The sequence below is a fragment of the Falco biarmicus genome, chromosome Z, assembly GCF_023638135.1.
Source record: "Falco biarmicus isolate bFalBia1 chromosome Z, bFalBia1.pri, whole genome shotgun sequence".
Taxonomy (NCBI): Eukaryota; Metazoa; Chordata; class Aves; order Falconiformes; family Falconidae; genus Falco; species Falco biarmicus.
Genome location: NC_079311.1, coordinates 78,495,663 through 78,514,242, shown reverse-complemented (window position 1 = coordinate 78,514,242; position 18,580 = coordinate 78,495,663). Strand labels below are relative to the sequence as shown.

The 18,580-nt window shown below is 41.4% G+C and overlaps 1 protein-coding gene across 3 annotated transcripts in view; it reads left to right on the top strand.

Moving 5' to 3' along the window:
* ST8SIA5 (ST8 alpha-N-acetyl-neuraminide alpha-2,8-sialyltransferase 5) overlaps positions 1-12,317 on the top strand; it is an 80,404-nt gene extending 68,087 nt beyond the window's left edge. For all 3 annotated transcript variants that reach the window (XM_056325283.1, XM_056325284.1, XM_056325282.1), the window contains 3 exons: positions 574-686; positions 4,106-4,198; positions 5,156-12,317. In XM_056325283.1, coding sequence (XP_056181258.1) covers positions 574-686; positions 4,106-4,198; positions 5,156-5,624 — 675 coding nt within the window. In that variant the 3' untranslated portion in view covers positions 5,625-12,317. The remainder of the gene's footprint in view (positions 1-573; positions 687-4,105; positions 4,199-5,155) is intronic.
* Positions 12,318-18,580: the final 6,263 nt, after the last annotated feature.

The window sequence follows — 18,580 nt, the reverse complement described above, 5'->3', positions numbered from 1 at the left end:
TAGGCACTGCTTGTGGTACAAGTGCTAATTAACAAATATAATACTATTAGTACAATTAGTGGTAGCAAGCAGTAAAATTTGGGCTAGGTTCTGATAAATAGCTGTTATGTGCTGTCTGACTTTGAGAGGCTTCCTGGAACCTAGAGTTGCTCTGGAACCATGTGTGCAGACTTCTCAAAAGCAGGACATCAGAGCCTGAGAGGCGAATAGTTTGCAGGCAGTGCAGAAGGCAATGCCTGGGGTATGCTAATTTTATGGTTCATGCCCTCATATGGAAATCAAAAGGGAAAGCAAGTTTCTAAAATTATTCGTTCTGTTATTAAGTCTGGACTAAACCAGGTTATTGCTTTTTTTCCCTCTCAGTTGCCCATACTGTCTCTAATTGCACAGAGAACAACCCCATCCGTTACGTACACCATGGGAATATTGCGTGCCAGAACCAGTGTTAACTTCCTGTGATTAGTGCATCTGCAGCAAGATGCAGCTGCACAAAAAAAGAGGAAGAAGTAAAAACGAGACTTGTTTCCTCCATGTTTCAGGTTATTTATCTGTTTCATTGCTGTGATGTTGCAGGATATGCCATACCACCGCTCCCAGTTTAAGAAATGTGCAGTGGTTGGGAACGGAGGAATTCTGAAGAACAGCAGATGTGGCCGGGAGATTGACAGTGCAGACTTCGTGTTTCGGTAATCACCATAGCACCATTTTTCTTTTTTGCCCGTTTTATTGAAAACTAAAAGATTGCAAAGCTGTTCTTTCTTATGTGGAAACATGGGATTTGCCAAACTGGCCATAGCAAGCCTGCTTGTGGCACAGAAAGTAAGGGCTTGAAAAAAACACCTGGCTGTATAATATCTATTTAAAAATTATGCTTTGAGGAATTATTTCTCCCTAACTCCATGTGGTTAATCATTGACTTACTGACAAAGTCTGATGTCCTCTTTCTGGACATTCTGTGTCACTCAGGTTGTGGATTTATCCTTCCATGGACATTAGCCCACAAGTACTGTCCTATGAATGTGGCCATGATCTTCTGGGGCGGTTCTGAACCAGAGGTATAACCTCCGCTGCGTGACAAGCAGCTTGGCCAGATGTTAATAGCTCCCCACCATGCAGCTCATGTGCCTCGGAGGTGTATTTCTGAAGTGGTGCAGAGCTCAAGTGCTGGATGATGGGAGTTACAGTAATCAGTTCCGTAGACTCCAGGGTGTGCAGAGGTGCCTGAATAACTTTGAATGTTAAATGTCTTCCTATTGTGCTCCCCAACATATGCAGAGTTACCCAGGTTCTGCATAGAATGGGATGTCCCATGACTTGTGTCCCTGGATAACGGAGTTTAGCAACACTTCTATCACCCTTAATATATAAGGGAAAGATTTTTTTAATATTCATATGCATGACTAATCCCTGTCTAAATCCTGTTAAGCTCTTTGTCTGGGTCATGGCATATGACAGCTAGCTCACAAATTCATGACCTGTTCTGTAGAAAAGAAAAATCTTTTTACTTCTGTTGGCCTATTTTCTGATCTTAGGTATGTTGCTGTCAGTTTAGAATAACTGCATAGATCAATGAATTTCCCTGATTTCATACCAGCAAAAATTAGGTCAGATTTTTGGCCCATTGCATTCTTTATTTAATCTGGTATCAAATAAGAAAAAAAAAAATTTTACAGGTCTTACCTTCAGAATTCATTGTTTTCAGTCCCTTGTGTCTGCCTCTTGTGCCCACTTTATAGAAAACTGTTGTCTTAAGTTTTAATCTGTGAAACAGTCCAAGCTTCATGTGATTTGCTTCTTAAAAGCCTAGTGTACCCGTATACACTAAATGATCATTGTAGGTTCCCTTCTATTGTGCTGGATCGCAGCTATCATTATGGTTGAAAGAAGTGGTACATGTTACACATGGAAATGCTAAACTGCTGAGTGGAAACGGAAATATGGGCAGCAAATGTCATAATTTATGTATAAGAACTTTCAGTGGAGGTCCCTTTTTACCACTGTTAACTCTTCCTTGCACTATACCAAAAATGATTAAAAAAAGCAGATCATATCACTACAGAATGTAGAAATCAGGTTGCTTTTGATATCAGTAATTAATTAAATAGAGGCTTAAGGAGAATGAGAGATGAATAAATACATCAGTACTTGTGCACAAGACCCCCCTGGTTCACCACCTCCAAACCATGTGGGACCAGTGTTATGCATAAAAGACCTGCTGATGTTTAAGAGCATAAGGTCTGCTGACATGAATTTTAAAGTAAAGCTTGTGTTTGAGATCAGATCTGAATATATCCACTTTCCACTCTAGCACCAGTTCACCAGACTGTCAGAAATCACCATCTTGATCACTAACGGAATATTTCTTTAAAATATTTCAAAAACTACCTATGGAGCACTGTTAACATTTAGTGATACGTTCAGGACACCTCGGGAAAACTTCTATTGTCAGGAAGCTTGTGGCCAACAGGATTCAACCAAGACTTTTCTATGAAATAAATTCTGATAGCAGTTAATATTATTTACTAGTTCTTATTGTCTATCTCCATCTACTGGCCAGAGGAGAGATCTGTGATGAAACATTGGGTGCACTAAGAGATGGGACTACTCCCTTTATAGGGATGAATTTTTTGACTCTTATGACAAAAGTATAGTTTGTACAGATTTTGTCATTTTTATAAGGAATTATCACTTGCAAAAAATTCAGTCTTTCTTAATCCTGGTGGGAGTTTACTTTTAAAAAATATTGTAATTGTGTATTAACCTTTTTCATATACAATCTGATGAGCACAGTGCCGAGTGCTAGGTAGAACTGAAGATGCTAGAGGACTTCAGAAGGACGTTGCATGACCTAGCAGAGAAAAGTGCTGGAAATAACACTGCCTATGAGAAGGATGAGGTGGCCAAAATGAGAACTCTGACCTCATAAAGAGGGACTCTCTGGAAGGTAGATGTGGACCTCCTGAGTCTGAGGACTTTGAAGCATTTTTGTGCGATCTTCTGGTCCCCACTTGCCCTCTCTCTGTGACTGAAAAATTATGCTAACAGCTGAGCTGAACTGTAGTATTGTGAAAACACTGAGCATCGCGTACCCTAAATACTTTCACAGTTTTCTCCTGTTCAGCCTTGTTCTTCAGAAATGTGGAGTTGTTTGGGAATTGGGCGCAGCAGTATTTTTGAGACGTAGGGATCTTAACGATGTCTTTTATTAAGGCTTGTAGATCACTTCAAAAAGTTTTCAAAATGTCAGCAAGCATCTAATGCTAGCTTAAACTGAGTGTAAAACTAGTGGCAAAGCCACTTATGTTGCCTCTGATAACACATGTTGGAGCTTTATTTTTAGCTGGGTTTCCTATGGAAGTGAAGCTTATGTGTGTACGTGCTTGTTTTAGTAACCTCAGCGTCTCTTGAGGAGTGCTCTAAATTTTGTGAGATGATGAATCTAGGTCAAGGTCAAGGTGAGGCGGAGGCTCAGCGAAGTCAAGGTTTGCAAGTCTTTGTAAGTTTGCTCCTGATAACTTCGACATCCTCTGGCGTATCTGTAGAGTCAGAATTGCTGCTCTTACACTACCCTGGGGGATACTTATAAAGGGAAAAGGGAGGGAAACAGATAGTTATGCATTAATTGGGACTGGACTGATTTGTCTCTTGTGGAACATTTCCCCTGAAGTCTCTTGAGTATCAACCAAAGCATGTTAAAGGCAATGTTATAGATAGTTTATCTATTAATTATTGAACACAACTCAGCTGTTGCTGAGGAAGTCTCTGATTTTATAGGCTGACTGGCCTTGGGGCTTCATCACATTTCTCGTCCTAAACTGCCAAGTTTAATAGCTGAACTGCTAATAAGGAAACATAATGAGTAAGCGTTGGCTACGTCTGCAAAAAGGTGTTGTCTTTCACAGACTCAGGGAAGAAGGGTGGTCTTCATACAGCCCCAAAGAACTTGTTACTTTAATGCACAGTTCGGACATCAACATGTTTTGATACATTCTCAGTCTGCTTCTAGCTTTGTTGCTTGGAAGAAATCTTAAACCAATTCGAATTTCTAGTCCTGAAAAGGTGCAAGAATTTTTTAAACTTTCTTACTAATTTCTTTCCTTTATAGATGCAATTTGCCTCCTATATCTGAGAAATACTTCATGGACGTTGGGGTAAAGACGGATGTCGTGACTGTCAATCCCAGTATAATTACTGAGAGGTCATTTCTGTTTTTTGTATTTTCATCTCTACTTCTTTTCCAAATCTACCTTTCACTTAATTCTAACTGTTACAGAGATTTCCCCCCCCCCCCCCCACTATTACTTTAAACTGACACTATGAATCATGATTCATTCTGAACTGAAGTTATCCAGTATATGGAATCAGTAACAATTTACAGAAATGTGTTAAACGCTTAGACCTGCACCTTGGTGACAGAAAGTGGGAAGCTGATGAGCTAAAATTATAACAGTAGAGCCATCCTTCCCCTGGAAGTCTTGTGCTGTGCTTGCAAGCCCCAGGCAAGTGTCTCAGAAACATCCAGAGTGGAAGAAACTGTATCCCACCCTAAATGTCATATGTTTTTAAAAAATGCTAGTTAAACTTTGTAGCCAGGATTGACTTTAAAATTTGTTCATACCTGAATGCCACCTTGCTGACAGGATTTGGAACACAGGGCTAATTACTGCTTTCCTTTCTTGCTGCAGGAATGTGTTTCTTTTCTCAAGCAACATAAACCCATGTGCTTGCATTTTGAATCTCTTGTAAATGTTACAGTTGGACATTTTGGACATTTGCTCTGCTTTGGAGTTTGCCACATTTTTGGTACAGTTCTGCACTGCACAGTATACAGCTGTCTACACCTTGGAAAAATGACATACTTCTCATAATAAAACGAGAAGTGAGACATGATCAGAAATGTGTATAGACTTTGTCCACTGTCAAATGAATATATTGCCAAAAGAGAGGAAAGTATGTAATTTTTTTATCCCCTGCATTTTCCCTCTAAATTTCATGCTGATTCTTTAACTACAAAACTAAATATATTCCCCTTGTTAACTGAAACATCATTTCAATTTTCTCTGCATCAGAAATGTTTCAGTAAAAGCCCACTGGAGGTTTCTTGTCTGCTGGCTCTGCTCTGGTCTGATCATCACTCACATCCTTTTCCCTTTAGATTTCATAAGCTAGAAAAATGGAGGAAACCCTTCTACGATGTGCTCCAGGTCTACGAGAACGCTTCCGTGCTGCTGCCAGCTTTCTACAACACTCGCAACACGGACGTTTCAATCCGGGTGAAATATGTCCTGGATGATTTTGAATCTCAGCAAGCTGTTTATTACTTTCATCCCCAGTATCTCATCAATGTCTCACGCTACTGGCTCGGCCTCGGGGTGCGAGCCAAGCGGATTAGCACTGGACTGATCCTGGTGACTGCTGCCCTGGAGCTCTGTGAAGAGGTCCACCTCTTTGGCTTTTGGGCCTTCCCCATGAACCCCTCAGGGATTTTTATAACTCACCACTACTACGACAATGTGAAACCTCGCCCTGGTTTTCATGCTATGCCCTCAGAAATCTTCAACTTCCTCCACATGCACAGCAAGGGGATCCTGCGGGTTCATACGGGGACCTGTAGCTGCTGTTGACAGGGACACTTCTTCCTCTGACGCAAAAGTGTGACAGAAACTCGATGCCTGTTTATGGTTACATCCTGAGATTATGCAATAATTGTTTGATATAAATTTCCTCAAGGCATTGCATCCCATAGGATCTAGGATACCAGCATCTTTCTTGCTAGCAGAGTTGGGTCCGTAACAGTGTAGGAGAAGTAAAACTGCTCTGTCCCAGGGTATACGCTGCCCTGGAAAGCAAGTCAGATAAGGAGCATATTTCAATAGGTTTAGGGGTAAACAGAGCACATTAATATATTTATCGTTTCAGTATGGCAAAAAGCACCAAAATTTGAAGAGAATCAGTGATGGAGAATTTTAGCATAGACTGTCTGACTTTATGTAGGTTTCTGAATAGAGTACCTTGGGGCATTGCCAGATTTTGTTGAAAGCGCTGTTCTCTGGCATTTGGGTTTTTGAAAATACTCTTTAGCATTATAGTTTTAAGGGAAAGTATATAGCTTGAGGTCTTTGTTCTGTAATGTCACAAGGTATCGTGAAAAATAGCAGATAGATGTGATAGGAATACACAAGATCCCTTTATGATTTTTTTTCAGCCAGGATAGAAGGGAATGTTAAACTCCCATTCATAGCAACAGGTAACTGTGTTGATCATAGTGTGCAATTATTTTAGAGTTTCTTTTTTCTTCCTTCTTGTATTTTGTATTTCCAGTCTCCTCTGCTGATCGTATTTTCTTTCTTGCTGTCTGTAATGCTTTCCTTCTAGCTAATGCATGAACAATGTGTGTACTTCCTCCTACAGTGACCATCTCAGCTTCAGATTGGAGTTCTTATGGAAGAAACATGCTCCTTCACAGTTCTGCAAGCTTTTCTTGGGCTGAATAGCAAGGAGATTACATAGTTATATTTTCTGATTTGATTTTTTGGTTCAAATATCACAGCGTAAGATAGAAAAAAAAATTTCCTCATTGATTTTTATTACAGTCTTTGTAAGAGTATCTGAATGTTGATTCACTGTTGTGCAGGTTGAGTCAAATACTTTCAGGTATCTGGTAAGTACTGGCAGGAAATGAAGTTAAAATATAGTGAAGATACATTGTGGCTTGGATTATGATGCTTATTTTAAGATTATGCATCTCAAGATGTTAGATGCCTTAACGTGGCATTTTTGTATGTTGAGAATGTTATTAGGATAGTAAAAGGGCTGGTGTATTCATTGAAAAGTTATGAATGTAACTCTGTCAGTTATGCCAAGCTTTATTTTCCACTTTGATACAGGTGAATTGACAAAGTCCGGATGCAGAAAAGATGCCACATGTTGCTGGAGTTTGTTTTGGCTGCTGAGCTGTGGTGCAGTAGGCTGCTGCTATGTGCCCTTTTCAAACTGATATGACTGTGTACCCAGGAGGGTGAGGTTTGCTGTTTCAGCTGTGCTGGCATAGTTAAATGAGTAGAGTTTCCTCGTATAAATTCTTAGTCTGAAGCACTTGGGCTGCTGTCCAGTGCCTTGTCTTGTCTTACTTAGATTACAAGATCTTTGATCAAGCATTTGGAGTTTAAAGCCCTAGTTCTACCTGAGTGATACTTTTTTTTTTTTTTTTTTTTTTTGGAGGGAGGAGAGGGTTTAAATCCAAATCTGGACTTGGATTTTAGTTTTGAAATGCATGAATGCACAAAGCTTCTTTTAAAAGCCTCTGTGCTATGCTGAGAGCTGTGAAAGTTGCTCACACTACAGATAAAATTATCAGAATGATGGGAAGCACAATGGTCACCATTTCAAAAGTCCCCACTGACCAGCAGTGACTTGGATGGTATGTGAGAGTGTATTTCCTCAACTTGATACTAGACTCCAGAGGTCTGACTACTTTAAGAGCAACCCCTATCCTTGATAAAGGTGTCAGAACTCACTTGGGAAATACCAGCCAGGAGTAGGTGAAGGACCTGTGCTTAAGCTTTATATATTTGTGTTGTGCTTTTGGTCTTAGAGTTAAACTTTGTGTTTAGCGAGCATCACCTTGTATCAGCTAGCTGTGAAATATGCAGCACACTAAGAATGAACTTGTAGATGAGATAGTTTCCTTGATTTAATATGCAAAAGAGATCTTGGTCTTTGCTGTGTTTTGTAAATTTATGTGCAAAGGGCTTTGATAATGAAGTGCTGTAATGAAAGTGCTATTTAGAGAGCAATGTGACCCTGTGGGTTGGCCATCTTGCTGTGCATTAAGCTTTATGATAACAGTAGTGACGCTGAGGCTGGTACCTAGAGCCCTTACTCCTTCTTCTGCCTGAGTATGGGACTAGTAGTGACTTCAGTACTGCTTTGCTGCTGCTGCTTTGCTAAGGTTACCTTCTTCAGTAAGGGGTTTTTCTTTACTATGGTGATTGAAGTGAACAAAAGCAATTGAAAGGAGTCTGGTATGTTGCAAAAGATCCTTTGAAAAAGATGGGAAAGCACTTGAGAAGCATCCCTGTTATGGAAAGAAATAGTGCAAATCCCTCTTTTTAGTTGCAAAATTCCTTTTGGACTTTTTGGACAGGCAAAAGGATAAGCAAAACTGTAATTACAGTTAACCTGGTAATTACAGGGTCACAGACATTTCCTTTCCTTTGTTTGCTTCATATAAATGAGCAATGTAAATTCACCTAGGTTATACTGTAACAAGTGCAGTTTTTCTGTGTTTAGATTTTGATCAGTTGTAAATCTATAGCTACTATATTTTTTTAATGATTTTAAAATGTGTGTGCAGGATACTCGCACGTATGCACCAAAGGCCCAGTCTTGCCACATTTATTTGAAAAGAGCTCCCATTCAAGTGGATGGGTATTATATTTGTGTAGGGGCTGTAGAAACAGGCCCAGACATGTCTGTGAAGGTGTACATAGATGTATAGTTAGATATAAGGCGTGATTTGCAAGCCAGAAAGATACTTAAAGAAATATATATATAACACAGTCCTTGAGATGAAATGCATATTGCAGCGTGTTTACTTTCTGATTCATTTTTTCAGGTGTTGCTCAAAAAATGATGGGAAAACTATGGCATCTGTCAGAAATGCCATATGCAGAAGCTGTCAGTTATTTTTGTCCTCCTTACCTTGCACCGGGAGCTGTAAAATCAGATTCCTGCTGCCATACCACATCATCTGTGGGGATGAATGGAAATGATGTGGTGGCAGCTTGCAGGAGCAGGTCTGAGGATGGACCCTTCCTACTGCTTTGTTCTCCATGGGTAGCAAATAAATACTGTCTGGGATATTTTAGCTACATGGAGGTCACTGTGGGGTGGGTGAGCCAGCATTGACCAGCCTGAGCTTCTGCCCGTCCTGCTTAAATGGACGAAAAGAAGGGCTGTTGCAGAAAGAAGGACACTCCTTATTTTCTGCCATCATTTTTTTTTGTGTGTATTGAGTGTAAGAAAATACTCTTCTGACATCAAGAATCTGTCTGAGTTTGAGGCTATTTTGTTTTTCCTTCTCCCATACGATCAAAGCTCCAAATGTTCAACCTTCTTTGAACAAGGGATACCTGAATGATAAGAAGTGTCCAGAAGCTGCGTGTGTTTGCTGCACACCATTACGGGAAATAAAGGGCATGTATAGCATGTCATGCTTTCCCACAGAGAAGGCTGCAGGCCCCAGAGAAATCCCCCAATACAAAAATCTGATCTGTCCAAGAAGAAAAGCTGTTAGCTGTCTGGTACCATATCCTGAGCTCAAGCTGTAATCCCATCACTGCTGCTGAGGACATGAAATCTGAGACAGGGAAAGAGAAAATTATAATATTATGGTTTAATCCTCAACTCCTCATACTATTTAGGAGAATCTCTTAAGAAGTTTGTGAGATCTGCATACACTGGCAATGCAAATTCAGTTGGAAAAACGTAACAAGGACTGCTTCTCCTTTATTGTCGGGTTGACAGAGGAGGCTTATGAATCTGCCAGTGCTTTCATCAAAGGAAGGAAGTATTTAGTTGGAATAGTTTAGCTGCTTGCTTTTGATTTATGAAATCCAACTTTGCTGTTGGACAGAATGCATTAAATGGTGATAGGGTCATTATAATATTTTAGCATATTTTTCGTGATTGCAAGAGAGCTGTCAAAGCCAGCTCATGAATTGCAAAGGGAGAGCCATGCTGTGTCTGCTCCGCCTGCTGCCATCTCAGTGAGGAGAGACACCATGGTGAGGAGGTCCATGGTCTCCTCGAAAAGCAATGTAAAGGGAATATAGGAGATTGCAACCCCAACTCTGATACAGGGCCTTTAGCACTGTGGAGTAACATGATAATGATAGGTGAAGCTTCAGAGCTTGCAACAGTCAGGAGTAGCTCCCCTGGTCCCCAGCAAGAGCTGCCCCCATGCAGGCTTGACTGATGATAAATTAAAGGTGATGTTCACTCAGGGTGGTTAGATGTAGTAGATGGAACAAAATCAACTCTTAAGAATAGTCCGCTCTGTGGGGGTTCGCTGAATCAGTAGAAATGTTGCTCAGACCTTGAAGGCAAAAACTGTGGTGGTGACGCAGCTACGTGGGCGGACTGTCCGTGCTCAGCTTCCCATGGCAGGAAGGAGCAATCTCTGGTTTGCGTGTGAGGCAAACTGACGTGGATAAAACACTGAGACGTGGAGCAAGACAGAATCTGTCCTTTTTGATCTTCTGAGGCTTGGTAGCTTGTCAGCAAAGCTCTGATTTTAGAGAGCACAAGCTGGGAAAACGGAGAGCTCTGAAATGGTCATTTCCCCCAGCTTGGTTGCATCTAAGCATGCAGAGAACTTTGGAGCTTTTACAAGTATATGAAGAAGGAAATAACAAAATTTGTCCATATCTAAAAGCCAGATTCCCTGGGAAGTTCTGGAGTGAGCTCAAGTTTTAAGAATAAAGGAGTCAATATTTATGGTTAAGGCCTTTTCCAAAGTCCAGTGAAGTCAGTGGAAAGTTTGGTGTACTTCTGAGAAAGCCTCCAGAAACAGGCCCTAATCATGGGCAGGAAGAGCAGCCTCCTGTTTTTTACTCACTTGATTTCAGATACATTTTTTTAATATATTGTAGGTACAGTGCAGTAGCAATACTGTGTTTTTAATGTTGTGCGTAATGAACAAACTTATCTGGAAGCAGAAATGTTGTGACCGTCACTCTCCCTTCCAGATTTCAGCACTTTTCATCCTTTCAAACTCATCTATGCAAAGCACTTCATCGTGGTAGTGTAAATCGCCATATGAAATCACAAATGAACCCTCTGTACCTGACTGTATGTATGCGAATCATATGCCTTTAGAAAAGTATTTTCTGCTTGCTTTAAAATACCAGCATGGAATTTATCAGTGATACGAACATGTTTAAGGCAGGGTTCAGCCCATTCCCTTTATATCCAGCACAACATTCACATTTGGCTTCGATAGAAAAAAACCATCAGGTCCAATGCTTGTAAGTCAAGCCAATAACCCACATCTCCCCAAAACCCCTCCCAGATTATTTTTATATTATGTCTTATTATCATCCTGTCTAATGTGGGTGAGGCTGCTGGGCATCCCTGTGTTGTCTGCATGGTAATCAAAATCAACAAGCAATTGTACGTAAGTGCTTTTTAAAATAAACTTAAGGGAAATCCAAATGTACGCTAGGCATTTGAGTGAGGGAGCCTGGGTCCCAGGCAGTCAGCACCTCCAGTGCTCCCTGAAGCCCATAGTGAGGGACAGGCCCATAGTGGAATACTTAAAGGAAAGACAAATCTGCCTCAGCGCTTCAAGGATTGAAAGCTGTAAATATGTTACTGACACGTCTGACTTTCCATTTAGAAGCCGTAAATGTTCTTGGTGTTTGATCTTTGGGTAAGTTGATGTACATTTTTAACTGTACTAATCACTGTAAAATGTGTTAGCATGTGAAATGGTTACAAATTAAGCCAGCGAAATCATATATTGTGTTGGCTAGTTCTTGAAATGTCTGTTCTACCTGAAACTGTCTGATGGACCAAGACACTGAAATATCTCCAGCGCTCTATACAGCTTGTGAAGACTTCGGTTATTACCTGTTTTAGCAGTGGGGAGCAAGGAGATTTGAATTAATCCCTATTTGTTAACCTTGTGTTGGCCAAGTGACACACATTTATGTGTGACACTAGAGCTTGTCCCGTTAGAGATGAGGCAGACTGCCTGTACCTGCTCTAGCTGGGACAGGACATGGTCGTGTTCATTTTTGCTTCATTTCTGGGTCTTCCTTATTGTCAAACATGAGGTCCCTGATCAAGCCTCTGAATTCAGCCCATGTAAATTGTATTGAACAGCTGCTGCCTCCTGAATATGTCCCCTGTTTTCACTTGGTGGAAACCAAATGCTTAGTTTGGAAATACTGGAGCAAAACTGTGTCTTCACGCTAGGAGAGCTTGGGCTATTACAGAAATAAAGCTTGTTTCATGTTTGTTATTTCTGTAAAGTGGTGACGGTGGGGATGGAGAAATCCAAGCAGAGTCATGGTAGTTTCATACTGATGTTAATTGCTCGTGTCCATTGATTCACCTTTCTTTTTTAACCTTCCACCCTGTAATTTTTGCTTATTGTTTCTGTAGCTGTGTTACAGTAATAATAGAAAGCCTATCAATTGATGTAAGCCATAACTAAAACAGTAATCAGGGTATTTTTTTGGTCTGTGTCACTGTGTTTGAAAGATGATTTAATTCTATTGAATAAACCACTTTAACAGTTTTATGGGAAAGGCAATCTTTGGGCCACTTCTTGTGCCTTCAAACTTGTTTTGTCTTTTCTGCTGTTCTTTGTCTGTGAATAGAGAGGGCTGGAAGCTCAGCTGATTGATAGAAATTGCTTTGTGTGACTAGAGAATACCACTGTAGGATTTTATGATGATATAACATCCTATGTGTGTAGATATATATATACCCTATGTGTATATATATATGTACAAATATATAAAAGTATATGTAGGCGTATACAACAATGTAAATTGAGATTTTGGTATTTTGATCCCTGGATGTTCAATGTACGTTCTGCATTGTAGCCTATAATATATATATAGGGACATTAGGGCAATTTATTACTAGAAGTAGCAATCTGTGCACAGGCAGCCTTTGAAAAGCCTCTGCAATCCTGGTTTTTGCCTACTTAAACCTACCTAACACCTCTGTCCTTTACTGTCCTCACCCTTTACATAAACTCATCTTCCTGGGGTCTGGCCTGTCTTATTGAGCCGTAGTCTTACAAGCTTACACTTCCATGAATATTCTCAGCATCAGGAGAATTGAAACATAAATGTAAAAATATTTGTGGGAATACAAAATAGCAGATGAAGCAGATGAAACAACCATATGCATTTTGAAATTGGGTGTTTTCCTGTGGCATTCTATTTTTCCTAGATTATAAACTGAAATAGGCGTAGGTAATAGAAATAATATGATCTCAATATTAGCACGGGTATAAGGAGAATGTAATTGACTTTGAAGATGCAGAGCTGTGGATGCTAGAGGAATCAGTTCTCATTCTTGCTGACATTAAAACTGATGGATGTACTTCCTTCCCCCAGCTGCCTGTGATTATTGTTAGTGATTATTCAATCAAGAAGAGGAAACATGTGGAGAGGGAAAAGTGAATAGACAAATTGACACTGGATGGTATAATTGCTGTCTATCACATTGCAAATTGCTCAGCTAAGCAAGCAATCAAAGAATGGTTCATTTCCTAAAGACTGCAGCATCCGTCATTTTCCGTAGCGGCGTTTGCAGCCTTTCCTCTGAGAAAGTCTCAATAAAAAACCGTAGTGAATTACAGAGATGTTTCGCCACAGCCTGTCTCTGACAGTGCCCAGGAGTGGATACTTAGGGAAAGAGTAGATGAAACAGAGAAAGTAATAAATGGCCCTTCTGCTGGTATTCCCTCAAACTGCCACTGCCAGTTTGTATTTTTGGCTTCAGCAATGCTATGTGGTACTGAGTGTCAGAATTTAGCTCTGTGCTTACATGATGAAATGAGTCCTTTCGCTTTTGTGAGTGCTGCTTTCTCCCAAGGGCACCCAGTAAGATGTCTTTGGGTTGTGGGACCTGCTAGGTGGGGCCAGGGCAGATGCTGACCTCCCTTCTTCCACCATAGGCATCATCTCTTGGAATAAAAGCTTTATGAATCTCTATTTATATATTTTTTTCTTTTTTTCCTAACCAGCTCTAGAGCTGTGATGAGCAGTGCTAACCAGGATCTACTCCTGGGTGGAGAGGTGCTAGCAGTCAGGCGATTTTTCTCACTTAGTTTCCTTGTTCTAAGGCTGCAGTCATCTCTAAGCCCTCCTGGCGAGTCTGGCTAGAGAAATAAACTTTTTAAATCCATAAAGAAGCTTTTGTCTAACACAGAGAAGGATAATATTCCATTAAAGGTGTATAAATGCTGCCACAGGCACCTTTTCAGGTGGAGAAGACACCCTGGTTACAAGGATGTCGATGCCAAAGCTTCCTCCGTGTAGAAACTCAGAACACACTGATTTTTTTCTACAGCTGAAAACTACTAAGTTAACAAGTTTCAGGTCTTAACCAAGAGTTGGGAGCATGAATATTTTGTTGAATGTGGGATGTAGAAAATAGGTGGCTATGTAGACCTCAGAGACAATAATACAGACCAGACTTTGAATCCTACCACCAAATCAACACAAGTGCTACAGGAGGTGTCTCACTAGGTGCCTGCTAGTAACTGCGATAGCCCTAGGCGGACATCTGTGGGCAGAAAGGCAGAGATGCAAAAGAGAACTCTGAAATAATTAAAATAATAATATTTTTCTCGCTCTGCTTTTGGATGAGTGATTTACACATCCTCCAACACACTCAGATTATTCTTACCACCTAAGCCTGCTGTTTTACCCAGTACATAGGCACTGATTTTTTCTCTCTTGGATGTGTCAGATATTGTTTCGCAAAGCTGCAAAGTCAATGGGCAGTCATTTCAGCTCATCATCACCAGCTTTGTTTTTTGCATTTCGTTACAATGGAGGTTAAATCAGAGGCCCAAGTCCACCTTCCCTACTCTTCTCTGCCCAGAGTTGTAGAAAACCACCGTGGCGTGAATGTCCTCCATCCTTGCTGACAGCATCCCTCTGGGTGCTCGCCCCTCTCTGCTCGTACCTCCAGCACCTGGGGCTGGGGGGGATCTTTGCCTGTTCCCTCCCTTGCTTGCAATCCCTCTTCCTCCGGCTGCACCTGGCAGAGAGGGTTTGGCACTGGAAAAGGTTTCCTGCCTGGGGAGCCACTGAATTCTCTGTCACCAGCGGGTCAGAAATAAGGTTGCACGGAGGTCCTTGCGGCGGGGGTAGCTGGTCCTGCAGGGGAAGGAGGAGGGGCTCTTGGACCACGTCCAACCCGTTCAGTTGATTCAGTGCTACCTTTTGAGACCCCCAGAACATGCTGGTGTATGAAGGGTGTCCCAGGTGCAAGGTTTGCTGCCAGACCAGGCTTAAGTGGTCTGGTAAAGCATGACAACATTCATCTACAAAAATAAGCTTTCTCTGGGCTTCTTTGCATCTTTAGAAAGAATAAGGGCAAAAAGCCACTGTTTTCTTTTCACAGGGTGTCTTGTCTTTATTTTCACAAGGAATAGATCTTGTCAGAGGTACAAGAACCGGGACTGGCACACTGTCAATTTTAGCAGTCTTCCTGCCTTGCTGGACTTAGTGTCATTTTTTGGAAAATGAAGTTCATCCTTTTCCCAGGTGAGGTGAATAAAATGCTATCGCGGTGTCTGAGCTGATGCCTGGAGCTTCCCGGGAGTGTTTCCACCTCACTGCCTGTTTGCTTAGCGGCACTCGATAAAACTGTGGGCTGCAGCCAGGTCAGGCAGGCAAATGCCCTTCAGGCAGTGGAAGTTAATCTTGGCAACATCTGTGTTTCTAAGCACGTTATTTCCCTTGAGAAGTGCTGAGGCATTGAGGGAGCCTGATAATTTTGCAAATAATTTGCCATCTTTGCTGCTCAATGCAAATGCCATCAGGTGATAAAATAAAATACTTGAGCCCCTAATGGCCTGCTCTTTGGATGTTTATGTGAGCGTGTGGCGCAGGGTGATAAACATGGAACACACGTCACTTTCACTTGAAAAGATTAATGGCATTTTTGGCTTCCCATATAGATGTTTCGTGGAATACTGGGTTCTCAATAAAAGTTTTTGTTTTGTTTTGTTTTGTTTCAGAAGTGTCTCCTCAATCATATCTGTAATAAATCTCTTGGAAACTTTGCTTCACTTTGCAACATTTTGGGAAAGGTTATGCAACAATGACAGATTTCAGTATCTCGCTATGTGGAAAACTGATTGAGTAGGCTCTTCGAATGATGGTGAGAATAAAAACTAACCACCATCAGATATTTCTCTTTCTCCTTTATGGAGTATGGCTTACTTATGCAGAACTGATGTTATCCTTGCAACCAGAGGAGATGGTCTTTTCCTCTTCAATTCTGACAGTCCAAATATCCCATAGATAAAACTAGTTGAAGTCAACATATTTGGGGAAAGGATAGCCATGTCTCTGGAGCAGTGATGGAATTTGGCTGAATATCCTTCTCTGTTTACCCGACATGCCCATTTTATGACCGCCTTGCCTCCACTGAAGGTCCCATGGGTGGTGGGTCTTGCTTGTTGACCATTTGAGACACAACCCCAGTGTGGTAAGACCCTGACAAATGAAGAGGTGAGAACTTGTCTCTTTTGCCCTTGATTTCCAACAGCCTGAGTAGTGTTAATGAACTTAGCTGTATGTTATTCATATTCTCAGTGTATAGACAGAATAACAGAGATAGAGAAAAGTTAAGTCTGCACCTCCTGCAAATACAAAGCAATGATATTTTGTGTGGAATTAATCTCCCTTAATTTGGGGCATCTTCATTGTAGAGGATACAGGCGAGCTCCTTGCCAAGGCTCTGTTTGTAGAAACGTGCCCTGAATTTACCAGCTTAGGCCAGGTATTGGCCAAATGGCATCAGACTGATGGCAGTTTTCCTGAGCATTCCTCATCCTGCCTTTCTTCTCCCGCTCTGCATCACCCTGGAGGGACTAGAGCTAAATGGAAGTGTCATCCAGTGCCTGTCCAAGGCCAAGGTTAGGTTTTGTTTTCTCTGAAGGATGAACCCATGTCCTTCAAGAGATTTATTTAAAAAAAAAAAAATTAAAAAATTGGGCTAACCTTAAACTTGGAGCAGTCTCCTGCTTTGCACAACTATAGAGGCAAATTGAATATCTCATTGATCTGTACCACTGTAAAGCAGAAAGGACATTCATCCCAAAGAAGCTGGTTCGTGTTCTGGCCTCTGATATTGGGGTGTAATTGCTTTTCTAATATCCATGTATTATTTACACTATGCTACTGTTGCGACCAGTGGCAAACTCCTTCTGACTCCAGATGTGTCGTTACTGTGATGTATTTGTTAGAGCAGTGCAAGGCCAGGCTAACCTCATTTATTCGTCTGTAAATGACCCAACTGAAACCAACAGTTGTAGTGCTGTAACACTGACCTAAGTGAGATCCAAATCAGAGCGTCGGAGTATTAATTTACTTCATGACACGGTCTTAATAGATGGTTATTAAGCACTTTTAAGTATTAATGGTGCTGCTTTATTTATAACACAGGGATATATCTTAAGTGTTTCCTAGGTATTTCTTCAGAAGAATGGCTTGAAGGGAAGACAGAGCAAGACACGCATGCCAGAGATGATCGGATCAACAGTGGCTAAGGCAACATTAGCCTTCAAACTCTCACTAAAGTCAGTTAATACCTTTGCAATCCACGGTCCAAAAATCATATCTGTAAAAATATCACCCTGCAGAAAACGGTAGGTGTGTGATTACAGATTGGAATGTGTTGTGGGCAGCGTGGGAGCTTCATTGGCTTGAAACCTAACTTACAAAACTGATGTAGCCAGCTCTGCATTACCTCTGGGCAGAGGAGGCAGGGCCAGCCTGGGAAAGCAGGCAGTGGAACGCTGTGCAGAGACGTTTCTGGCCATCATTTGTAATTTGCCCTGTGCATGGTTGAGACTGATACTGTCCCTGCTCACCACCTGTACCTTGATTCCCCTGCTTTAAAAATGTTTTCCCTGCCTTCCTCTTTCCAAGGACATGTCCTTCACCCTTCTTTATCTCCACCCGCGTTAATCAGGGAGCCCTAAGGCACACAAGGGCATTCTCCTCTATCGCCATTTGAGGTGTTTGACTATGGTTTGAGCTAACTGATGCGTGTGTTGCATGGAGGCTACTCAAAAAAACCCAGTTCTGGCTGTATGTGAGACAGTTTGGGGTGTCAGTACCCTCTTACAGCACTTCTGGTGCTGGGCCACCCATCGTGGCTGTGCAGGCAGAGACATTGGCTCCCCGTGGTCATTAGAATCATAGAATCCAACCATGCAGAAAGTCTGGCTTTAATGGCAAAATGTCCCCAAACCAGTCAGCTGCACTGGACTTAGGTGGGTGCTCTGTGTAAATGAGGGTGGTGCAGCACAGTTGCTCTGCTCTTTGCTGAATTCAACAGCTCAAGCTTGCAATGGCCTTGCTGCTTGTGTGATGCAACATCACCTTCACCCCACCGATACCTTGCGCTCTGGTGCGAATGAAGGTAGTCTGCACGCTTTTTCACATTTCTTTCTTTTTTGGGGAGTTATCTCTGGTGATGCATTTATATTTATGTGGCATAACTGTTGCCAGATCAAAGGGATGCCAAGTAAAGCACATTTTAAAATTCAAAAATTTTCCAAGCATAGATTTTATTATTCAAGGAGGATATTACTGCAGCATCTGAGTAACATTTTTCCTCTCGTTATTGCATTCAGTGGGACTGATACGAGAAACACCTGGAAAAGCAAAAGAAATCAACCCAACCCAATTTGCAGCTGCCAGATAGGGAGTCCAGGGTGAAAAGGCTGAGATGGGGCAGGCTGGTGGTGGGAGCTGGTCCTATGTGCTTGAAGCATATTTTCATCCACAGGAATGAAAAGACCTTTTCA